Below are 26,007 nucleotides of genomic sequence, written 5' to 3'. Positions count from 1 at the left end.
TCAAATCACAGTTGTTGCCTTCTGCAGGGGTTTAGCATCACCATGGCACATGATTACATTTCTTGAGAGGATGTCAGGTTACAGTATAGACAACATGAAGGCCCGGACTGTACACTGTAGATACTAGTGGCGTCATTTTAACGCGTTAATTCGATTAATTAATTACGCCGCAATTTAACGCGTTAAAAAAATTAACGCAATTAAGTCGGGCCACTGAACGGCAAGTTTATTTACAAAAAGAACAGACGATAAATAAAAACGCGGTGATTTGTAGTTTTTGAAAAAACGTTCTCTTACCACCGGAGCAACTCCAGCCTGTACCATTTAAATGCGAAACATGTTCAGGCAAGTTCCTCCGTTGCGAGTGCAGCTATCGGGAGCTCGCTCCGCCAACCCACGCTAGCTGAATTTGGGAAACGAACGAGCAAATCCACAACAGAAAAATGGACAAATACAATCGCAGAGTGGATTGCTGCTGATTGCAGGCCAATTTCAGAATTGTCTTTATTTAACTGTATTGCTGTATTTGTATTACATTTTTGAGTAATGCACCTGACCTAACTGGTTTGTGGATGTGCTTGACCTTTACTTTTGGATTTCATTTATGAAGCACAGTTCACCAATAAAAAAATGGATTTCAAACCTTCTCTTCTTACTGTATTCAATTGATTAGTCATGCACTACAATTTTTTAATATCATAGAATTCAAATTCTTTATCAGGAGACCTTTAGCAGATATGACATTAAAATGTGATTAATTAATAACAAAGTCCTGTAATTAATTTGATTAATTTTTTTAATCGACTGACAGCACTAGTAGATACATTGTTGATTTGACACTGAAGCCACTGTAATATAAAGGCTTGGTCTTAAAGTACATCCCTTGTTTATTTTTTTTTCTTCAGCAGGGAGAAGTGGATGATGCTTTAGTTTCCTCATGTTACCATTTTGCAGCAATGGCCTGAGGGACTCTCTAGACTGGAACAAAGGTGAGAAGCCTCGCTACTACACGCTCTTTGTTTTTATCGAAACTGTTATATAATCAAGCAAATGCATGCTCCGTCATATGACATATGCCAGCAAAATTGTATCCAAGCACCTATACTAACAAATGAAAACCTGTGACCAAATTTACATTTATGTTAGGTGAGTGTGTGAATTAATCTGCATTAGCATGTATATCTAGGTGCCAGACACCAGGAACTCACTATAACCCTGATCCAATTGGTGCTGTCTTAAACTGTAACGTGTGAAATAAGCAAAATATATAATAAATAAATATATAATAATAAAAAGACATTTTTTATCTCTCTCTCTATGCATCTTGAGATCACCTCCTGAAACCCCATCCATTCTGTGAAGGTGTTTTCATTTCACAGGCCAAAGTTCAGGTGATTCTGGCGATAATTTCTCTGGGAAAATGATTCCTGTATTGCCAGCATTTCTTACAGCACATTTTTCCTCTGAGACTGTTTGGAGTCTTAAGCCAATATACCTCCTTATAATGTAGCTGATACAAAGCACATGGATCTGTTCATGAGCAGTTCAGATTGTAGCCTTAATTTCCATGCTCATTGTTGATAGTATGACGGTGAGTGACATCAGACTCTCTGACAGCGGCATCAGATGAATTGATGACTTTTGTGGAGTGAAGCCTTCTTCTACCTTTATTTGTCCGGTTAGCAGAGCCCAGTGTTCTGAGCTTCCCCCTCCCATCCCGCGACATCCTGAAGTGACCATCAGAGTTAAAGATTCATGAGCATGGTCAGCTGTGTGTGTGTGTGTGTGTGTGTGTGTGTGTGTGTGTGTGTGTGTGTGTGTGTGTGTGTGTGTGTGTGTGTGTGTGTGTGTGTGTGTGTGTGTGTGTGTGTGTGTGTGTGTGTGTGTGTGTGTGTGTGTGTGTGTGTGTGTGTGTGTGTGTGTGTGTGAGCGCGAGCGCGTGCTTGTTTGTTTGTTTATTTGTGTGTGTGAGAATGTGCGTGTGAGAGAGACGGGCGGCCGGCTCTTGGTTGCACTCCAGCTCTTTAGAGCCATTACATTGCAGTCATTGTGGAGTGGACATGCTCTCGAGAGAAGTTGGTGAGGTGCATACGTTTCTGTCTTTCACTGAATCAACAGTGGCCTCTTATGGCTTTCATGCCTGTTTACTCACTCGCCAGTGTATTAGATACACTTAAGTCATGCAGTGTCACATTGAAGGTTGCTGGCTAAAATAGCTTGTGTCATTGCTTTAGGCTGCTCTGAAATCAGGAGAGCACAAAAGAGTTTTGGGGGGTTGACAAGACTCGTCTCTATAATTTGCACCTTACGCATGTAAAGGCATGCAACCCCCCAAGACCAATGATGTATTTCATCGTCCAAGAAGAGTTTTTTTTTTTTTTGTCATTCCAATTGCTTCCCTCATCCTCCACTTCCTCTCAACGTTATCCTCTCCTCTTTCATTCTTTGATCATTAATCTGATCTGCGAGAAAGACGTGCAAGTTCTCTCCCTTTTCCACGTGCTGCTCATTTTGGGACCTCCTGAAACATGACGTCTACGCAGCATCAGTTTGCTTGTGATCATATTAATCCCTCTTCTCTCGCTTTGTCTGTGGCAAAAATCCACAAACGGAGCCACATCCCCTCCATCTCCTACACATTTAATGTGTTTGTGTCGTGTTTAAAACGCAGTTGTCAGCACTCACATCAAGGAGCCACTGAATTGTAATGGAACAGGACATGTCTGGTACAAACCGAGCAGAGTTGAGGGGAGTAGAGCTGGAACTGTGAAGTAGAAAAGGGGCATTAGGTTAGTAAAATTAAAACAAAAATAATGCATGTTCCTCATAGTCTTAGTTTCCTTCAGTCCACCGTGACAACCCTCCCTTTACCTCCTCGGTAACAACTGCTACCTTGCACATCTGGTTCAAGATGACAGTTGTTACCTTGTACCTTGCTGTCAGGGAGGCCACAGCTTACTGATAATCCCCATGAAGTTGCATTGAGTAGGAATTGACTGGTGACCTTCATTCCTCATGACATGCTAAATGCATGTTTCCTCACGTTAGTCTCTCAGCTGTTCTTCCTACTCCGGCAAATATTAAGATGTAAACTCAGCCCCTCCGCTTTCATGATTTTCTTTTCAAATTGTGGCTTCCAGCAGTCCTCAGCAAGGGGCCTTGTTGTGCCAAGAAGCTAAGCGAGGACACACACTAGTGTAATCTTTGTTCAGTGCCCCACAGTGGTTTGCCACTTCCTGGAAGGGCCCTTATTCCTACAGCACAGACGACTTCAAACACTCCTCCCAAAGCGTTGGATGCAGTTATATGCACAGTCATGCTAAGTGCTCTCTAAGCTCCAGATGCACTGGGTGTGTCTCCATAATCAAGGCCCTCTAACCCATGATTACAGGAGCGACACATACCCTCTCCCCTCGGAAATCTGAGTTTTTATCCCTCCATGCCATATTGCCCTCCATTATATTATGACGGACAGATGATTGATTTTTCAAGGCCCACTTCTGGTAATATGCTTGATTTGTATGGTTATGTCTTTAAATTTGCAAAATAACGCTGTCTGACCTGCGACATTACACTTTTTTTCTGTTTATTCTTGTGATGTGAATTAATGCACAGCCTATGCCATAGCTTACTTGGCTGTCTATGCCGTCATGAGCGCCGGTCCATCTGCGCCGCTGGTTTTCTTACGGCTACAACCTAACAAGATTGGCATATATTTCCTTTTTAAAACTCGCCTTTTGGACCGTTGCATTTTCTCAGCAAACAGAGACTCGCCGCTCCAAGAGCTCGGAAAGTCACATGACACAAACAGTCCAATCACAGTTGCTGCCACCTGCCGAGAGTCTGTACAGCTGTTACATTTCTGGAGAGGTGCACGTCTCCTATGCTGTGGGCAGCACATCAACAGGGACCCGATGCCATAGGTACAGTGTAGATGACACTCCGTATAAATCCAATATGAGGGTATAAAGACACAGCAATCAGATTAACATTCTAACCATAACAAACTAATTAACCGTCTTGATAAAATAAAGATATTATCATAAACCAACAATGCCATGATGGCTAAATGTGCCACATGGTGCCACAACAGCTTTATCCCGCTGCTTCTGGTTCCACTCCTGCAGTCAGCAAGACAATATCAGTGTGGTACAGCATTACTGCACTAGGCTTCATTTGTTTATTTTCTGTGTTCTTCTCTTCACATGTCATGTCATGTACACAGTTTTGCAGCCTCACGTGTGTGCGTACATTTGTCAGGCCTTTTAAGTGGTAATTGCAGTGCAATTCCATAGGCTGTGCACACGTTGTACTAGCTGATCTTAATAGGATGAAAAACTGTGCCCAGAAATCCAGGCAGCAGCTCCTTGTTGTCTCCATGTTCCTCCCTCGCCAGACTGGTTGGCTCCAGCACAGACTGCTCTTGTGATACCTAAGATATAAGCAATGACACATACCAATGATCACCTTCCTCAAGTGCACCGCACTGCTTTCAAAGTCAAACCTTTTTTTTTTATCGATGATGAAAAAAAATGTTAATACCGATTTTATAAATATCTGGCAGCTGGACAAATCACTCAGCCCCAAATCATAGACTTCTGTTTTTTGTGTAAACATAAATGGGGAGAGGAGTTTAGTACCTTTTTGTGGGCAGAAAACAATCAACACAACCTTAAACCTTATTGCATGAGCGGTAGCGTGACCCCAGTCTGGTGTTGATGTACTCTTGTACTCTCCCATTGATTGCCAGTTGTCGTCATGTCATTTGTGACTTTTTCCTCTGTCTGTCTTATCAGGGTACTCTGTCAGACTCTTATCTCAATCACACAACTATGTAGACCTCACTTTGTGGACCAAATGTTCTCTTATAGCCCACATCCCTCAGACCATGTTTTTGAAAATTGTGTGGTAGTTTTTGTGTAATCTTATGACAGACTGAAAATGTACTATCATCAGTAGAAGAAATGAAGTCTGCAAAAGAAGAAGAAGCACATTAGGAATGTTTGGTTTTTTTTCTATTGTGCAAACCTTCTGTGATCAGTACAACCCTTTAATAGGGCCACGTTTGGAGTACGAGATTCTTGCTGATGTACGCATCGATGCAGTTGTTACCGTAGAGGTATGACATCAAATGAGTTGATTTGAATGATTTTAGTATAGTGAATAAGATTTAGATTGTATTGTATAGAATATTGGACAAATGCCTCTGTTTTCTGTAATTGTTTGGACATTCAAGCTGTAATATGAAGAAAAGGTTTTAGGCAGTAGTGGTCCCATCTTCACATTCCTGGCTAAATAGAAGTTTTCATTGACTTTAAATGCTTGAATCTAGACCACCTCCATGTAGTCTTACAATATTATTTCAGGTTCACTGCAAATGATACAAGTATGGTTGTGGTGACACACATACAACATTAATGAGCCGACTTTCCACTGAACTGTGAAGATGAATCCAGAATCGTTATATACATAATGAGATCTTCATTGACCCACTAAGTGTCTCCTGTTAGTCCAGCAACATTCTCAATCTAAGCTGCACTGGCCCCAGCACAGGTGTACCAGCTGATGTCAGCCTTATCTAGGCCTTCTCTGTCTGTGCTGTCAGCTGTTGCAAAACAGCTGTTTACATGGCTTGGGGGTAATTACACTGCCTAGCTCCGCCTTCAGTTGGATTTCTGTTTCATATCAGCCAGTAGTGGTTGAGGGTAGTGACAGAGGGTGTCAGAGAGTCTTGGTGGAATGACATGACAGCACGCCCAGGAAATAGTCACTGTGTCGAAGGAAAGAAGATCAAATCGGGGGTTATTATGGGTTTAAGCCATCAGTGTCTCCTATTCTGTTTGGTATATCTCAGCATCAATATGCACTCCACATTCTTATCCCATATCTGTAATATTTGCTGCGTTTATAACGTGAAAGGGGAAGTTTTACTGTACAGGCATATGGATTAATACAGATATCTGCAAAGCAGACAGCAGGGTTGTAATTAAGGATTTAAAATTCTCTCTATATTCATGCTGATTAACAGGGCTCAGTGGGTGGATGTGCCGCTGCTACAGAAACCTCTCTTGCACAGAGCGATAGTCTTTAAATTATTATATTACATCTTCTGTCTGATAGTCAATTTCTTTTTAACATGGGCAACATATGTTGATTTTCCCCTCCTCAATCCTCAATTTATAATCAGAATAAGCCTAAGTGAGTAGCTATAGCAGTGCCAATAGGAATCCAGGCTCTGTCAGATGAAATGAAATTATATATCTTTTTTTTCCTTGAACTTATGGTGTGTCCTTTATCCCAAATATTAACATACATGCTTTTTTCCCCCACAAGAACCGTTTAATCCCCTAAAGCAGGGGTGTCCAAACCGGTCCTCGAGGGCCGCATATCCTGCAGGTTTTCCATGTCACCCTGCTCCTACCTCACCTGAATCAGTCTCTGAAGTTCTACAGAGGCCGACAACGAGCTGCTGATTTGAGTCAGGTGTGTAGGAGCAGGGTGACATGGAAAACCTGCAGGATATGCAGCCCTCGAGGACCGGTTTGGACACCCCTGCCCTAAAGTATCATTAAAGAGCTTTATTTTACCCAGCAGCAGCACATCGATCATTTTGTTGCCTATGGTCTCCTCATTGAACTGCCCCTGTCGTGGTGAAATTGCACGTTGTGTTTGTCTATCAGTATTACTTTAAAATAAATGCGACATATTTTGTCGCATTGAAACAAAATTGGAAACATAATCGTGGACTTCAAATCGTGGACTCGTTTACTTGATTGTCAAGCGTTGTCATGCTGACTACACTCCTGTTCTCGTGAATTTGTCAGTGTGCCATCTCTGACTGATGATTGTGTGGTTGAGTTAGACAGACGCTCAATAAAATAACTTCTATCTATTCCAGTGTGTGAATTTATTAATCACTAGTGTTTATACAAAGGTCTCAGTTAAACAACAAAGTCTCCAGTAACTTCAGGTCTTTTTCAAGCACAAAGAACACATGATTCAGCTCCCTATTTGAAGAACTCTGCAGTTCTTTTTTATTAATTGCAAGTACTGTATATCATTAACACAACAAAGGAAAACAGCTAGGTGGAAGACACGCTTAGCAGGAAGTTTTGAGCTTTGCTGAATGAGCAGCTCTCTTGTGGTAAGTTTTGATAATTGATGTTCACAGCAATCCAGAGAACGCCCTGGCAGTACAGGTCCCTTGCTAGTCTCCACCTTAACAACACTGTACAGACTGTCTGGCTCTTGTCATTGAGACGTGCAGAGTACTTCTAGTCTCTCTGATTTGTCTTAACATACAATGACCCATCATAACTGCCATGTCAAGGAGACAAAGGCACCCAATCCTATCCAGCCCAGCAGGACAGGCACAACCAATCAGTGTGAGAATCCCCATGGTAACTTCTGCCTGGAAGCCCAGGCATGACCAATAGGAATCGAGAAGCTCACTTAACTCTGAGAGTTTAATGGCCTAAATTCTGGTGTCATTAATAAAATCACATCACACACCTCTTGCACAGAGACGTATCATTTCAGTGAATAGCGCAGTGTCAAAGCATAAAGATGCACTAATGGCACAAGAACATTGTGTCATCACTTATCCATATTCAGTGCAAGCCTTCCATCATGAAGTCACTTGTAGTGTCACTGTGTTTCACTCCTCCCTCCGTATTCTCTTCTCCAGCTAATCACCACTGCGTTGACTTCATCCTTTTCAGTACATGCCCTGTCATTAGCGCAAAGTAGGTCACTCCAGGCCAGAAGGGAGCCAGGCACAAGTTTGCCTGGTCGCTAGCTAGCTGTTTTAGTTTAGCCTGCTTTCACCATGCTATGTATCACCCTTCAGCTCTGCATTGCACTTCTATACTCATTCTATCTAGTTCATGTAAGAGGAGCGCGTGTGTGTGTGTATGAGCGCGTGCGCGTGTGCTGTAGCTGTTTCCAGGGTTAGAGTGGTACAGCGTGTATCACAACACAGCATGGTCCAATCTTGTACACTGTGCTTGGGAAGGCCATTTGTTTTCCCTCTGAGACCGCTTGTTTCCTTCCTCCGTAACCTTTTTTAAAGCATAGGCTACATATTATTCCTCTGTATGAACTAACAAGAGTGAGATGTCATGCAGAGTGCATTAGCCAACATTAAATTTTGGTGTAGATGATGGGTAGCAATTAATAACACATTACTCTGATTCATAATTGATGGACTTCTATGTAACGGCATGAAGTTCAGCCTGTGCTGATTTTGACTTTTATTGGATGAAGCAGAATACAAGATAGGTTACAAAAGTAACGACAAAGACAGGGAACATTTAAAAGGAAATCTTCTCCTTTATCCTGTCTAACTTTTACTCAGAAATTGTTCAACCCTCCTCTTGGCCTGCCTCTATGTGCCGAAGGCAACTTCATGATAAAATCAAAAGTCTGTGTATGTTTTTTACCATGTGCTGACATGATGATATGACATGGTGTGCGGTGAAAGTGGGATGATGTGTGTTGCTGCTGGTGTTCCTGCTAGCATTAGCAACTTGCTTTCACACTAAATCCACAATTCTCAGCACTGTAGACAGAAACAATGATGCTGGACTTAACGGACCTTTGCTTCCATAACACTTGACAACAAAATACTTGCCTCAAGGCTTCATTGTGCATGGTGTCACCGAACTGTATCGACCTCCCCGTAACAGTGACAAGCAAACAAATACCTCAGTCACCCTCAGTCAAAAATAATCATGATTTATTTCCATATTATTATTGTGAAACTGACAGAGACAGGCTGTAGAGAGCCATGGGTTGCCAACCCATGTTCTAGGTAGTTGTCTGGTAACCAGAGACCTTAAAATTTTGTCACGGGGATGGTTTCTTGAAATTGGGTGATAGTTCATTTTTATGAGTGGGTCCATTATATGCATTGAAACTGCCTGAAGTGATCACCGCTGGAGTTCTGCCAGTGTGAGAAGAATGTTTGATTGCTTGTAGTTCCGATAAAGACTAGGTATTCTTACACTAATTTTCACTGACAACATATTAGGGAGTTAAATCTTTCACTGACACTCAGTGAGTTGAAGCCTACTTTGCCTTCACTGTGAGCTTTCTTTGCTTGGTATCGTATAACGAATGGGGTTTCCTTGGTACGCAGTTGAGCATGCAGTCTGGTGCTGTGGGCTAAGCGCCGTGCTCCTGTTTCAGTCCCTCTGGGGAGGGCTGCGCCATCAGAGAGAAATGATTGGATCTCTGTCTCCGCTCCATTTTCACTGATTTCTCAAGGAGTGGCTCTGTGTATCTGTGTGTGTGGATGGGGGGGGGGGGGGGGCATGCTCTCCCACCTATAGTCATTTTTCCAGATTAAGCAAGAAATCCTGATTCTTAACTTATGAAAATCAGGATGGTTGTATGTGGGTTGAGCTGGCCAAAAATGTTTGCATTCATATCAATTGTAAATACCTCTGGTACATTTTAGGAGCTACCTTTCTTTTAAATTATTGATTTATTCGGTCTCAGAGATTACATGTATCCCTACCATGTTTTCTAAGATGTCCTCTCCCCTGTGAATTCATTCAGGCTCTTTGCAATTTTCATCCAGCACATCCAACACAACATTCACGATTTAACATTAAAAACCTGCCTCTGTTTGCTTTCCAGCAGCTGATATGCATTGAAGATGAGTGGAGTCAGTGAAAACTCATCTGACCCTGCCAGGGCAGAGTCACGGAAACGCAAAGAATGTTCTGCTGAACTTCTTGGTCCCAGGTAAGTGTGTATTATTCCATCCGGCTCCTTGAGTACAGTACTTGTACATTGGACTAGGAGAACAAAAGACTGGGACACAATCTTTGTAGAGCAACACACAAGTCAAGATCCAGAACTCTCCTAAACGTTTCTACGTTACCATACATGATCAATGTATTCAAATGTCTGCAGGTTGAGTGGAGCAAAACAATGAATATGGTTACATGCCAGAGGAGGTTTTTGTGTATCTGCTAGTATACAGTTTACTTATTTGCTTTTACTGGCTCTGTGTAACATTGGGCATTGCTCAGTCGGACAAGATACTTTAGATGGTCATTCATAATCTTGTGCAAAACTGAAGGGGACACCAGCTACTTGCATCCCGATATACTGTGCATAAAGTAAACTAATTATAGCCGTGGTGGCAACTAACTGGAGCATAGCTGAGTCAGTAGAATGGATCTATATTATTCATTTGTAGACATGCTTGAACGAATGTCTATTTCAGCTCTTTAGTAAATCTCAATCCATATGGAGCATAATTGACCCTAGCCTTCCTTCTTTTGCCTCCTTCATGCAGAGATTTATAGTAAACATAGTGTGCTGTTGTTCTGCAGTATGAAAATGAGAAGAGTCAGATCCAGAGATGTGGGTGTGTGACTCCACAAGCCCAGTAGATTTTTGGAGTGTGACCTTGTTTGCTGTTTTGCTCCGGGTTCTTCTCTCTCTACCCATTCATTTGATCTAAATTTGCCTTTTGCATTATACACACTGGTATCTCTTTTGCCTGCCCTTTACATTCTTCATGGTGTCATCACTCTCACTGTGATGCTTCCCGTTGTGTCCTCAGTCCCAAGCGGAGCAACGAGAAACGCAACCGCGAGCACGAGAACAAATACATAGAAGAGCTTGCTGAGCTGATCTTCGCCAACTTCAACGACATCGACAACTTCAACGTCAAACCCGACAAATGTGCAATCCTGAAGGAAACTGTGAAGCAGATCAGACAAATAAAAGAGCAAGGTACAAGTGGCTGTTTCTGTTGTACCGTATCTGAGTCTGCGCGTCCACAGGTTTTTCGCTTCTCATCATGTATAATATACACAAGTGACAACTGCCATTATTTCCTGGTAGCTAGCATGAAAAAACTGCTGGAATATCACATGATGATGAGTTGAAGGTTTTGTACAGCCATAAGGGGCACCATGTTGGGAGATGTTACAGAGGCGAGCACAATTGATTTAATGTTCCCTCCATCGCTTCATCATATAATGTGCATAACCTAGAGTCGTTTTTCTTGGCGTTCCCTCTTCCACTCCGAGCCAGAACACCAGGCAAATAAATCGTTGTGGCCGAGCGTCCTCGCCAGCTGCTCCTTTTTAATAGTTTTCGAAATTTGTTAAGGCATTTTTCTAACCTGTCATGCAGGAGTAAAGGGCCAGAGTGTGAGATTTATAGGTTGTTATCAGCTGCAGCGGACTGCAATATATTAGTATCTAATCACCTGAAACTAAGAATCATTGTGAGCCCCCTATATAAACATAGATGCCAGTAAATCACACCATTAAAAAAATGATAGGATTCCAATCCTGTTTATTTTACAGATCTAATGAACAGCTGGACCTTCCTCAGCATTAAGGTATATTACTGAGGTCTGGAAAAATGGCTGAGTGACTGGTAGAAAAAATACAGTTCAGCATGAATCGGACTGATGTCATGTTTTATGTGACTCACAGAGTCCAGCGTTATGTAATGGTGAGCTATGTGATGCAGGAATCCCTTGCACACACAAACTCTGGCTACTGTTGGTCCCTCCCCTTTATGGCTCCTGGTTTTCGTACTGCTCCCACTCCAACCCCTCTTTCTCTTGTTCTGTTTTTTCTTACACCAGTCTAGAGCTAAGTGCCCTCCCTGCCTCTGAAAGCATACCTTAGTTTGAACAGCAACCACAGACAGAAGGACTAAACATGTTTGTTCTTCAGACCATAGTATCCACGTAGAGTCACCTTTTTGTAGTTAGCAGATCACTGTTGTACCTCTTCATGCTGCGGTCTGCTGGTCACACTGAAAGCAGATAATTTAACTACCATTTGTTCTTTTCATTGCATCTAATTTGATAGAATTTTTCGTCATCAGGCTGTACATAAACAGTTTGTGAAACCATATTTTCGGATTATGGTATGAATGTGTGGGGAAAACAGGTATTTGCAAATACAAATAGCTTTGCGAGCTAATTGACCAGTTGTTCCCTCTGTCTGCGGCAGCGCTCGTAGGACAGACACAGATCCAGTGCGGGCTGGACTGACATTGAGTGATGTGTCTGTACGCAGGGCAGCTGTGGCAGTATACTAAACCCTGCTGGGCCTGCAGAGGTCCTGCTGATGCACACATCATTAATGCTGAAAGAGATGAATGCGAGTGTGTGTGGTGTTGCTGTACAGGCCCACAGCACATGCATTCGTGACACACACACACACAAAGGACATGGTTTTGATCGCTTCTCTCCACATTTTCTCACCACTCACCATATGGTCAGCCCCCTTTCTTGGCATGGTGCAACAGTTAAGTGTTGCCCCCCCCCACAAAAAAAAAACAAACGAAAAACGGCCCACACGTATTCCGCCTCTCATCACCATCTCCAAAAGTAGGGCAGCCTACACTCTGAACATAAGGCTTCTCTGCATGGTTATTAACCCAATCACTCACACGCACAAATGCAGCACAGTGTAGTGTGCAGGTGTGGCGCCTGATTGGGTTTACAATTTCACTTTTTAATGTCAATAAAATACAATTTTAAGACTCAATTCATTCTATGAATGATGTTGTTTTATTACTGTGTAAGTCATGTCTGTATTATTAGTTGATCATCTAAGTGGAGTGAGAGCTAGCACCCTATTACAAATGAAATTGGAGGCAAACGTGGGCTGAAGGGAAAGGGAAAGGGTCGAGGCTCTTTCTGTCATAAATGCCAGTTCCCCAAGACTAGTTGAAGTTTAAGAGTCTGAGCAGGTAGATGCTTTTTGTTCATAACAATAAAGCCCATCCAGTTTTCAGAACAGACTTGTTTACTGACAGCCTTTTACAATGCTCGCTGCGCAGGATTTGGATCTAGGCCAGGACAATATGTTGAACAAATGTATGAAATGTCGTTTGACAATCTTGCCAACGAGGGACATGTGGGTCAATTTCAGGGCTGAATCGCTTTTACGCTCTAAGTTCACGTTAAATAGGTGTATGTGTTTTTTTATGTTTGTTTTTTTACTTTTGTCTTTTACCTTTCTGACCACAGAGAAAGCTGCAGCCGCCAACGAGGAGGAGGTGCAGAAGGCTGATGTATCATCAACAGGCCAAAGTGTGATTGACAAAGATGCCTTAGGACCAATAATGATGTTGGAGGTTGGTGCAGAGACTCTTCAATGTGCCACACCTGGGAGGAAAATACCACACATGAAACACTCAAGCAGACTCTAACACTTGTATAGAAATCACCACTAGTTAAACCACTATGGGCACTTATTGAAGAGCACGTCCACAAATTGGCCAGGAGTGTCTCTGTGTGAGTAGCTGTGTGAAGTAAAAGCTGCCAGCATCGTGAATCTGCCTTGGATTGGCTGTAAATTGTAGAGTCGAGCAATGGCCTCATTGTCCTGCGGAGGGCTGCTGAAGTGCTTCTGTATAATGGGAAGGAAAGCAACAGCCTGGCGAATGAATTACTCCATTGAGCCGGTCCGAGCACCCATTTCCTCCCTCCCTTTCTCTCTCTTACTTTTCAATTCACTTTTCTCCCTCTCTCCCATCTTCTCTTCATTCGCCTGTAGATCTGTCCTGTCGTGGAATATTTATAGCTCTCCTGGTCCAGCGTCACTGAATCGACGTACTGACTCACGGCTATATATAGCCCGATGCTGCCTGCGTGCTCGCCCATCTGTCAGCAGACCCAAAACACAGCGATCGCCCATTCACACCCGCTCTCCTCGAGCTATGTCCCTGTCAGCCAGCCCGGGCTCATTAGAGGATGAGAGGAAAGGCTGGGGGCAGGAAATGCACCCACGTGCCCCATGACCCGCCTCCAAGCCTCTCTCTGTTGTCCACTCTCATGCACTCATGCAGAGATTGAGAGGACCGTGAAAAAGCATCTATGTGCTGTTGTTTTAACCTCCCAGGAGCAAGTCTTGTTCTGTCACATGACCATTGTTGCACATATTTACTGAATACGGTTGCTGTTGTGTTGTTCCACCAGCTTGCAGTCTTAAACGGGAATCTAGTTGAACGGGAAATGTGAACTGGGAAAAAAAAAAATTAAATCTATATTTATGTGATAAATAGGTTGAAAAGTGAAGCCCACACGATTTATACCAGCTTACAGCCGCATCCTACCCAGTCATCTATTTTTACATTTTACAATGTATCTTTTTATGTCCATAATTGAGTTAAACTTCAATTAGCATTTCTCAGTGTCAAACTTCAGACATCGGTGTTGAGAGGCTTTGCCTCTTCTCAACCGAGTTCATGTTTCATGTCATGAATAATGTTTGTATGACCACATGCTCTGACGCTCTGACGTCATTCAGTTCAATTTACTCAGCTGGATAAGTCTGAATTAAATGTAACACACTGATTTATAATCTGACAGTTGGGACATTCTGCATTAACACAATATATAAACTGCCTCATATATTTCCTCAGACAGTACATATCTCCTTAGACAGCATGTTCACTACGTACTGTTCATTGTGAAACATAAACAATGCGATGTATTAATGTGTGTAATGAATCTAAATTGTTTATTTAATAAGAGCTTTTTAAATTAAGCTGTTGGCTAATAGCGTTATGTAAGAGTGTCTGGAAGAAGTTGGCAATAGAGCAGGTTTGCCCTGGTTGTCTAGTATGTGGCCTTTCTTTACACAGACTTGCACAACCATGTCACATTTTGGGACAGCAGCACTTTATGCAGTGATCGATGAGATGTCCTTTGGTCTACTTTCATGGTGCTTTAATGCAGGCAAGAAGAACTTCTATCCCAACGGATGTAATAATTCACAGACAGTTTCCACTGTACTCCCACTCGTACATGTTTTGAAACATGTACTACATACTAGGCTGCAAACACATTGTGGCCCAAATGCGCAAATCAGCTCAAATCACACAGAATCTGGTATCAGAATTCATTGCAATGTTCACATGATTCTTGATGGTGATTCAGCACAATTGTGCTCTCAGGAGGGACAAAGGTCTCTCAGTAGAAACAAAGGTGGATGACAGCTGAGATGGAGGTAGTCAGTGGAAGGACAGTGAGGTGGTAGACCTCACATAATGGAGGTTGTTGTTATGTATTAATCCCATCAATTTGTGGCTCACACTCGTCACAAAAACCCATACAAAGTCTCTGGCTTCTGCTGCTCAAGAACTAAACAGAAATCAAACTGCACACTCTTGATTTTAGTAGCTTCTGCATTTACTGCACGTGATGTGTTAGCATACCTTGAAATGGAGTTTCATCTATTCAGGCGTTTCCGTCTCTATTCTCTTGTTTGTTGTTTATGTGTTTGTGTCTTGTGAACGGTCAAGTGGAAAAGCAGCATTATAGTACAGTTTATAGTTAAAGTACAGTTTACAAATAATGTGAACAATTTATACCCAAAGGTTTTCAGTGTGAACATTGCATGAGCGTAACCTGAAGCCAGGGTGTGTGCAGTTAATTAATCTTACAGCAGAGGTGACGAGACACCTCAGTAGGTGTCTTTTATCCTGACACCAGATGTTACAGCTGCACAACCACTCAAATATTCTTTTTGGGTCTGCGGGTGATTTGATGGCCTAATTACCACAATCTTGTGTGTACTGTCTGACCTGGGGCTGTGTTCTTTCAATTAAAAGCTCCTCCTCCAGAGCCTCTATTTCTGCAGGCTTTCTGCATGCTTTCACCCTGCTCTACCAGCCACACTGAAGTTGAACCTCTGCAGGAGTGATAGATTTGCTCGGCACACGGTGTACCGTACTAATCACCTCTCTTTTAGACACAATGTAGATGAGCATGTTACACCACCTTGATAAGACCTGTGGCGACGTTTCGGGACAGCATGTGCGTCATTTTGATACACAGTAGCCCCAACTTGGCGACAACAGACATAAGTAGCACAACACTGACGATAGTGAGCTATCAACAAGGAAACTGAAGAATAACTTAGGAACTCATTGAACTGGTTTGTCCTACATTTACTACCACTGACTACAGTCAACAGATTAATGCGGAAGCTATGCTCCTCTCTGCTTCTGCCTCTCTGCTAACAAAGTCCTGACAAATTGTTTCGCACCAGAACAATTAACCCCCTAATAATTGAGTGGAAACAATCTTCATATCCTGCTGAGCTGTAGCATTATCTGCAGCCTGTAGGAGCAGAAAACAATATGCTTCAATTCTGCCACGTCTGCTGTCATTTGACTGTTCGTCGTGAAGGAATATTAAATGTTGTGCACTCATCTCCTATCTTCTTCTCCCCTCAAGGCCCTGGACGGCTTCTTCTTTGTGGTGAATATGGAGGGTAACATCGTGTTTGTGTCAGAGAATGTGACCCAGTACCTGCATTACAACCAGGAGGAGCTGATGAACACCAGCGTCTACAGTGTGCTGCATGTCGGGGATCATGCCGAGTTCATCAAGAACTTGCTTCCTAAATCCCTCGGTTCGTCTCAAGCTTATTTTTCCTATTATACTTTATTATACTATTATACTTCTGTGTCATTGGTCTACATGTCTCCTTATGTCACTTGTGTTTCATGATTTTTTCTTTCTGACCTCAGCACGCGCATCCTCTGCTCCGCATCACACTCACAATTGCAGCATACCTGAGGTTGCTTTAATTAACACCCTTGCCTGGATTTTTACATGATTTGCTCTTTGCACTTTCCAATTAATCTGCTGAGGACAGGCTAATATACGGAAAATCATGTGCTAGCCACCTTCCCCATAAGCATGCCCCTCGGACGCTTAAACCAGACATTTCTTCTCTCTCTTCTTCTCTTCCTCCCTCCCTTTTTAGCTAATTAACTTCCTTTTTCGGCATCTCTCCCCTGTCAGCAGCATCACTCCCTTCATATATTCTCATCTAGTGCCATCCTTCCCCCTGTGTTCACTTTGTGTGTATTTTTCTTTCTGCACACACCCTCACCGTCACATTTTCGCTTTCCTCTTTCCTTCCCTAAAAAAACACCAACATTGTATATCTAATAAAACCAGGCCTTTTTTCTTTTCATATGTCACTTTTTTTTCGTTTTGATTCCCTTACCTTCTTTCCAATATCCACCACTCCATCTCCTCTGTTCACGAGCTGTTTGTAATGTATGTCAGTGCACCCCATCAAGAGCTCTTTCTACATCCCCTTCCCCCTTTCCTTCTCTCCTCGCCCTCCTCTCTCCCGGCGTTTCAGATTGAGGTCTGAGTGCCCAGCCATCTGGGCGGGAGTCAGCACAGAGCACCCTGGAAACCATCAGTGGGTTGTGTCCCAGATACTGCCAGATTATCAATGCACTGAATGAGATCACAAACCAGATGGAGTGTGATGGGACTTTGCAAGAGTGAAAGGAGTTTGTGTGTGTGTGTGTGTCTATGTTTGTGTATGAATATTTCCGATTTTCTTTTGCGTTTATGTGTTCGTGTGCATGTTTGCATACGTGTGTTTGCTTGTGCCTGTTTAAGTGTTGGAGAGAGAAGAAGAAATATTGGCAATTATGTTTCAGAGGACATGCATATGGGCGTCTGGCTGTCATGCATGTATGTCCATAGATGGCAGAGGCCACTTGGTTCCAACTGCTCATTACTGATCTCGACCCAACAACTGCTCTCTCCTTCTTCACACTTCATCCGCTATTATTCGCTCCGTCTTGCTCTCATTATGTTGTTCACTTTGTGTGCTAGCCTCTGTCAGCGCACTTGCAACTCCTAGTTTCTGTGTTTTCCTCTTCACTTTTGAGTCACATTTGCCAGCGAAAATCAACTGGCGACCATATTGTAAATCTGTTGTGTTGTTTCTCGCTTCCTTCTAGTGAATGGTGTCCCATGGTCTAGCGAAGGTCCCCGGAGGAATAGTCACACGTTCAATTGTCGGATGCTGGTCAACCCCCACGGCGAGAGCCAGGAGGAGCAACACGAGCATGAGCCACAGCAGCAAAAATACGAGACCATGCAGTGCTTCGCCGTTTCAGAGCCCAAGTCCATCAAGGAGGAAGGAGATGGTATGCAAGTAACGATGATGTGACAGATAGTGACCTTGAAAAAAAACACGGAACCATGTCACTGAAGAGATTCCTGACCAATGTAATTGTAAACTTCTGATTTTCACAACACCAGTATCAGTATATCATGTTTGACATGAGTGTTGCAGACACACTAAAGACATCAAATCAGTCCATCAATCAATACTTTCTATGAAGACCTGAGCTGTGTCTCAAATCTCATACGTTAGTACACTGCTTTGTAGTACACTTTGCAGACTACATACTTACTTGCGAAGTCTGCACATTTTTTTAATCACGCACTGCTCTCGTGCACTTGCCGGAAATGATGTGAAAATGAAACTTGTTGCTGAGACACTAGCTGCTGCATTTAGTGAATATTTACAACACATCAATCCTCACTCTTCAGTGAAGATGACAGTTTATCGCATACAAGCACCAAATGTACGCCACAATGTCAGTGTCTGAAAATGTGCAGCGGTGTTCCTGCTGTCAAGCTAACATTAGCATTCGCTGGGATTCCATTGGCAGGTGATATCCCCCATGGTGCCGCTATCGCGAAAAGTGAAAGGTTACGTAATTTCTATGTCACTAAGACGGGAGCCCTTGACAATAGAAAGTGTCCATCGATCCAAGTGTCCATCGAGTTGAGTGCACGTGGTACACTACATTTTCACACACTCACTCAGTGTGAACGAAGTACTCAAAATACTAAGTTTAAGTGTAGTAGTACACAATTTGAGACACAGCACAGGCCACTCAAGTGTGTGATGCTTTGTGGATACGGCAGAAGGAGTTGATCACCTTAAATAATAATTCACCCGATCCAAGATTCAATCTCAGCTTCTTGTGAGTAAGTCCACAACCAGTCGGCTTGTGATTCGATGTGAGGCCGCTACAATCTACTGAAAAACATACTTGAGTTGAAAGAGTTATTTAAGTAAGCAAGACTACATCATTTTCAAAAACTGCATCATATTACTCCCACGGGTGGGAACAGTCAGACAAAATATGTTTGGAGAAAATGGCAAATGTCTGAATAAAGTAATGAATAAATATGACTTTAGAGTGAAATGACTGCGTTTCCAGAGCAACAAAGTTGACCTGCCTTTTAAAAAAAACAGTTTGGCAGAACAGAACATTCTTGTCATTATCATTCCAAAGTGCTTCCATTAATATTCAGACATTCAGACATAATATTCTGACATTGATTTTTGCAGTGGGCAGTGTATGCAGAAAGTAAGCAGTCGATGAAGAGCAGTGCTGTTGCCACTCAACTGACATGAAAAAGTTAGTGACACAAGGGAGAGAAGCCGGGCAGTTGTCATTAAAGCTGATCTATAAATCATGTACACAAACCTCACAAACTCGAACCTGTGACTCAGATCAAAATATGTGTCAGTACATCGTTTTTTTTTAATCAAATGATAAACGTGTGTGTGTGTGTGTGTGTGTGTGTGCGTGCGTGCGTGTGCGTGTGCGTGTGTGTGTACTGTATCTCTCTCACACCTTGAATGTCCATTTCTACTTGCATATATGGCAGCCACCAGTGTAAACATCTGCTCACCCTTTCTGGGAAATTATGAAAATGATATGTTCCCTTTTCTCTTTTTTTCATTTCTCAGTCATAGAGAGGTCACTGTGATCCTCTGGTGGTTTTCATGTCTGTAGACCAGATCTTCTCATGCTAAAATTTGAGCGATCTTCGTGTCAGTTTTCTTCCCAGAGCACTGATGCTGAACAATCCCACGGCAGTCGCAGTCGGCCACATCTCCACTACATAACCTCAACTATTTGCTTGGCGAATTAAATGCACAGATAAGATTTCCCACTGCCACGTTAGAACTCTGAAGTTCATTAAAGCAGCAAATGGAAATGCAAATTTCTCACTCAAAGTTTCAGGCTCAACCTGTCTCCTCCCCTCAGAGCACCAGGAACTAGGACTGGGGCCAGATGTCAGATGGGCAGGGCCTGATCAGTGATTATGGCTGCAGGAATTTGTCCAGGCAGAGAGAGGAAGAAATGGGAATGAGACCGAATTGAGATTGAAGGGTCAGGCCACCCAGTTGGCTCTGTTCACAAAGCAAGATGAGGAATGTATGCGTGTGCCACATCTGGCAAGTGATTCTTTGTCAGAAACACGAGTGGGGGGTGTAACTGTCACGGCGACGTTAGTTGACAGACTTTTAGAGCTCGTCACAGGCCAGGACTTTGTCTGTGTGTGTTAGAGACGGCTGTCATGATGAAGTGATCTTTAATGTTGGAGCAGGGCAGCTGTCAGCAGTGTGAGATGACAGCGTAGGTAAGACCAGGCAGATACGCATGCGTCACATGCACATTTTCAAAGGTCACACTTCATCATTTCCCTCACCGACATTTGCTGCTCCTCCTCATGCAAGAAGAGGACCCACGATCCCTGTGCTCATTAATAACTGTATTAATTATGCTGCCTGGGAATAACATGCATTTCATTTTCTTTCCCGCCCTCTGTCTGTCATTTTACACCCCCATCCCCCTCCATCCCTTCTGCCTCTGCCCTGTTCTCTTTGTTACATCCCCTGTCTCATCTTTTCTCTCGCTCTCTGTTAGACTTCCAGTCATGCCTGATCTGCGTGGCTCGCAGGGTGCCCATGAAGGAAAGACCCATGCTTCCCACACATGAGACCTTCACCACGCGCCAAGACCTACAAGGTACTCTCACCACACACCAGCCGATCGCAAACGCCATATCACTCTCATGCAATACTTTTCTTCACCGTCCACATTTACGACTTGATGAGGACTAACTCACTATCCCAATTACCACTTGTTGCCCTGAATTTTTCGATACGCTGTTCAAACATGTATCATGTATCATGTCACCCAGCCCATAAATAACCTCCCACTGCACTTAAAGTATTTAAAGGTTATTATGTCTCTGGTAAAGGCCCCTAGGATTCAGTGCATTATAGAAGGCTGCTTCCCACATCTGTCTGCATGCTGGGTGGTAAAGTACCTGTCTGAACACTGGCGCAGGCTGTTTTCTGCCTTGCCTTTGACATGCTTGTACAATTTGCTTGTGGCACGCAAACAAAGGCACACACATTGTCATCTCACAACATATAATAATTTACTGTAGTTCCCCCTCCCAGACTGCTGTAGGTGTGTGGCACAAATCAGGATAAGTGTGCATCAATCTGATTGATTGATCTTTTTGAAATATAAAAAGAAAGAAAAACAGCATGACGGTGGTGCAGTAGCTTCCAAGCAACAAGCTAGGATGTTCTCCTCCCGGCTGTGCGGGTTTCCTGTGGGTGCCCAGGCTTACTCCTGTCGACCAAAAACATGCCGGTTAGGTAAATCCGGGGCTCTAAATTACCTGTAGGTATGAATACAAGTGTCAGTGTGACTGACCTGTCCAGAGCGTACCCCACCTCACTTTGTAGTATGTTTTGCCCATGAGAATGGATGTCTGAGTATTTCACATGCATCTCTGTCTCCACTTTAATCTCAACCCTTAGAGGTACATCTGTATTATGTGTGTACGTAGGAATAAATGTGTAAAATAGGGTGCAGATTTCAGTAACATTTCTTCTTCAGTACCAAGTTACAGATGTTTTTCTGAAGCTTAGGGGATAAATACTTGTACAGGGATCCTCTATGTCTGCCTATTAAATCTGTGTCCATATGTTTGCTGTTTAAAGGTAAGATAACATCCCTGGATACCAGTCTGCTGCGGGCATCCATGAAGCCTGGCTGGGAGGATTTGGTGAGGCGCTGCATCCAGCGGTTCCACCTGCAAAACGACGGAGAGATGTCTTTTGCGAAGAGACATCAACAGGAAGGTAATGCAAGTAACCGTAAAGACAAGCCATGAAATTATCGTATATGTGTGCGTTGCAGGTTTGTAAACTGAACTCATTTTTAATTGTGAGTTGAAACAAATCCATTCTGTATACGTACCTCCACTGCCATATGTGTCCGTTTAGTGCTGCGGCATGGCCAAGCGTTCAGTCCCATCTACCGTTTCTCCCTCTCCGACGAACCATCGTCTCAGCCCACACCAAGAGCAAATTAGTGCGCTCACCTGCCACCAACGAACCCCAGCTCTACATGTCTCTGCACATTCTCCAGAGGTATGTGTCTACCTACAGCTGTGCCAGACGCACACTTGCAGTTCCTGGCATATTCCCTTCAGCCATCTTCATGCTTTCGCTGTGGATGACACGATATGGACATTGATACTTGCCAGAGGCCTGAGTCTGAAATTACGTAACTGATCTTGCTGTGGGTGACTTACTTTTCAGCATAACACGCTAATGAGAACTGTGTAGAATTGAGTATAATACCAGTATCTGATCTGTCTAGGGAGCAGACGGTGTGTGGAATGGGTCAGGACATGGGCCCAGGCAATCAGGCTACAGTGATGACTCCTAAACCGATGAACTCCTCCACTCCCTCCATGACTCCGCCAACCCCGGGGAGCTTGCCAGGTTCAGGACCTCAGGGCCAAGACACCACCATCAGCAGCAACAGCACGCCTTTCTCCCCTCCAGGCCCAGCTGGCCCCAGAGAACCGGCCGCCATGGGGGGTCACATCCAGGGCTACCGCTTTGGCTGCCCGCCACCTCACAACCACACTGGCGGCATGCAGCCACCCCAGCAGGGCCAAAACTGGAGAATGAACAGCCCCTCTCGTGCCAGCCCCAGCCCAGCTGGTGGACCCCATCCACCTCAGCAGAACTCGATGCTGTCCCCTAGGCACCGCGGTAGTCCTGGGGGGGCTGGCAGCCCTCGTGTAGCAGGAGGCCTGCACTCGCCGTCCCCCGTGGGGATGTGTGGTGGAGGACCTGGAAGTGCAGGTAGCAGCAGTACGACCAGCACCCATGCCAACAGCTACACCAGCAGTTCTCTCTCAGCTCTGCAGGTCCTTAGCGAGTGTCACGGTGTCGGACATGGCCACGGGCCCCCTCATGCACACACGCTGGGGTCTCCAGATCGAAAGATAGGCTCCCCAGTCGGGGGTCACACCAGGGTCAGGAGTAATCCCTCATCTAATGTCCAAACTTGGAGGACGGGTAGCAGTGTCCCTGGTGGTACAGGAGATCTCTTTTGGCCCTCACGCAGAGGTGGGTCAGGGCACACTCAGGGCCAGACAGAATGCAACCTAGCTGAGCCCAACGAGGAGAGGGACGGGCCAGTAGAGGGCCACGATGCGCACAGTCGCCTTCATGACAACAAGGGCCACACTAAGCTACTGCAACTGCTCACCACCAAGCCAGAGCCACTGGAGACCCCCCTGTCCCCCCAGCGCAGGAGGTGAAGGCAAGGACCAGGCGGGGGTACGGGGGTGGCATCACAGGGGGTAACACTCACGCCACATCACTCAAAGAGAAACACAAGATCCTCCACCAACTACTTCAGAACAGTACGTCACCTGTAGACCTGGCCAAACTCACTGCAGAGGCCACAGGCAAAGAGCTCAGCCAAGAGCAGACTCAAGGTCCTGTTGGCTTGGTTTCTGGGCAGATATCACTCCTAAGCAGGAGCCCTTGAGTCCCAAGAAGAAGGACAACGCTCTGCTGCGCTACCTACTGGATAAGGATGATACTGTCCTGAAGGACAAGGTCCCCAAGCTGGAGCCTGGAGAAGTGAAGGTCGAAGGGGGCCAAACACCCTCTTGTGAAAACAGAGAAAAAAGACGTGGGATACGACCGAGCTGAACAGGTCAGATGAATCCTGGTGGGCTTGTTATAATACTATTAAATATGTTTTTAGTTTTCTTGAGTTAAAAAACAATACACATCCACATTCATTGCAGCGTTTGTTGAGTCGCTCAGTTGCTGACCTCAGATTAGTATTTGCTGATAACTGGAAACTGCAGGTGTCATCTGGATCAGCCAGGACGGCAGTCTTCAGAACTTAAATATTAATACATCTGATCCTTTCACTGGCCATGCGTCGGGCAGCCGAAACAAACAGGAAGCCGTCCACCAGCTTCAAACAACTGTGACATTTGGAAGAAGCCCCCTGTGGCTCTCCAGCCATTTGATCCTGGTTGCATTTGGCCAGCGTCTGTGGGTTTGGCACAGAGCTCAGGTCATGGCTGGGCGCTGAAAGACAGAAGGGGAGAAAAGAGTAAGAGTGAGTGAGTAGGGAGAGTGTTGCTGGCTTCATTTGTGTAGTCGAGTTTTCAGAAAGACAACTCTTAAGGCAGGAAAGAAATCATTTTCTGTAAGACAACATTTTAAGCAGGAAACCGTAGATGCTCTACTTAACACACATGGGAGACTTGGGTTTGCCATTTGCTTTTTTATAACACACATCGCCCCTTAACCACTGAATTACATAGAATTATACAAAATTACATGAGAACCCTTGTACACCATGCAGTCTGTTTTTTTTTGCTGAGACCAGTCACTCTAGGCAACACACACACACACACAGACACACAGGTACATGTTTTTTTAGATCTTTTTAGAACACATGCGCAGCCCTTTAAAAAAAGCAAAGTACTCCTCAAATTGCTTGTCTGGAGGAGGGTCTTTAAAGCAGGTCATAACTTTCAGTGATTGACCTATTTCGAATGCCTGCCAGTGCAGATTCCACCAGCACGTCTCAAAGCGGATCATAAAGAATCATCTTTGTCACTTTTTTAAATATCTTCCTTCCTTCTTTGTGGCACATTTGTGCAGGAAAACTGAGGGGACTTCCCCCCCCCTGGCCAGATCGAGGGGCTTGTCATACAGAAACAGAATATCTGCTGGATGTGCATGTACAGTATGTGCATGTGAAAATGAGGAAAAAGTGTCTGGATGGATGATATGAACTGCTGCGGAACTCAACAAAGAACGAGAGATGAGGTTGTACATACCCCCAGGAGAGCCCGTCCTCAGCAGGCAGAGTGAAAATGATGAGCCATATGCTGCTGCATGTCCTCTCTGCTACCATGGCGATAGAAAATAGAGAGGGAGTGCTGTTTGCATCAGCAACACACAGGGAAAAACAATGGAATGGAATAGAAAACAGACTTGATATTGAAGGGTTTATGTTACGCTTTTTGGCAAGCAAACCACCGAAAGTCGAGCGACTGTGATTTCACATCTGCAGACATGAAATTGCTTCAAGCATTGATGGCATATTCACCGAATTCACCTGGTCCACCCAGAACACAGATGTTTGTAAGACACAGACCTCAGCAATGACTTGGTGAGGTGAAAGTAATTACATATTTGTGTGGCTTTCTGATCCTCACTCTTGAATGGCTGCTCAGCCATGTGTGAAAGATGACTGTAGTTGTTAAGAAGTCCACTCGTACTCCTCTCCTCTAACCTCACCCACTGTTTTCTTGCCACCTTCCTCTGACTCTACCTCCCTTCTCCTCATGATTGTTCGAGGGCTGAATTATTGATGGCGGGGAGCAGAGCGAGATAAGAAATCAGAGCAGAGTTCGGTAGTCGCTGCCTCTGATGGCTGAACTAAAGGTCTGGGACAGTAGAGTGGCCCCATGGGCCTACAAGAGGCAGGATGATCACGTCTCTGGTTTATTATAAGTTTACTGTCAGCAGAGACTTCATAAAATCTGCCTAACCTATTAAATTCAACTCATGTTTCAGTTTCTCTTCTTCACACGTGACACTGAAACATGTAATAATTACATCCATTCCACAAGTTTTAGACATTAGTTTGTTGTTGATTTTTAAGTCACGTGTTTAGCAGAAACAATTCACTATTCCATCAGTGAATTCACTTCACTTTGCAAAAATTTGCTGTTTCAGCTCTTTATGGGCTTTTAAGCACTTTTGCATCACTTGACTATGGCACTTCTGCTTCACCCACCCTTTTTCTTTTCACTTCCCTTTCCCAAAAAGACAACAGGTCACAGAGACACAATAGTCTTACTGCCCCAAATCTCACATTAGCCTCACGGCATCTCTGGGCGATGTATATGTGGAATTGGAGGGACTGCGTGTGTGTGAACCGACCGTTTATTTGCAGATGTTTCTGGTTGAAATTTAGCCCTAAACAGATTTGAGACAAAATGTCTGTTCCTCAACACGCAACTGT

The 26,007-nt window shown here is 44.0% G+C and overlaps 1 protein-coding gene across 1 annotated transcript; it reads left to right on the top strand.

The window, feature by feature from the left end:
- Nucleotides 1-9,661: 9,661 nt before the first annotated feature.
- Nucleotides 9,662-23,667, top strand: LOC144739834 (nuclear receptor coactivator 2-like; the record flags this gene model as incomplete). Its single annotated transcript, XM_078622723.1, is given in 16 exon segments — nucleotides 9,662-9,750; nucleotides 10,580-10,752; nucleotides 13,019-13,125; nucleotides 16,235-16,412; nucleotides 17,773-17,961; nucleotides 20,551-20,652; nucleotides 21,645-21,785; nucleotides 21,930-21,980; nucleotides 21,983-22,076; nucleotides 22,309-22,957; nucleotides 22,959-23,015; nucleotides 23,018-23,245; nucleotides 23,247-23,297; nucleotides 23,299-23,464; nucleotides 23,467-23,609; nucleotides 23,611-23,667. Coding segments are annotated over 16 exon segments (2,475 nt in total), but the record flags the coding sequence as incomplete, so codon positions are not given.
- Between the last annotated feature and the right edge of the window lie 2,340 nt (nucleotides 23,668-26,007).

The sequence above is a fragment of the Lampetra planeri genome, unplaced genomic scaffold, assembly GCF_965212315.1.
Source record: "Lampetra planeri unplaced genomic scaffold, kcLamPlan1.2.h2 scaffold_1742, whole genome shotgun sequence".
In the NCBI taxonomy this organism is placed as follows: domain Eukaryota; kingdom Metazoa; phylum Chordata; class Hyperoartia; order Petromyzontiformes; family Petromyzontidae; genus Lampetra; species Lampetra planeri.
The sequence above is the reverse complement of the archived record's forward strand: the minus strand, read 5'-3'. Positions and strand labels throughout refer to the sequence as shown.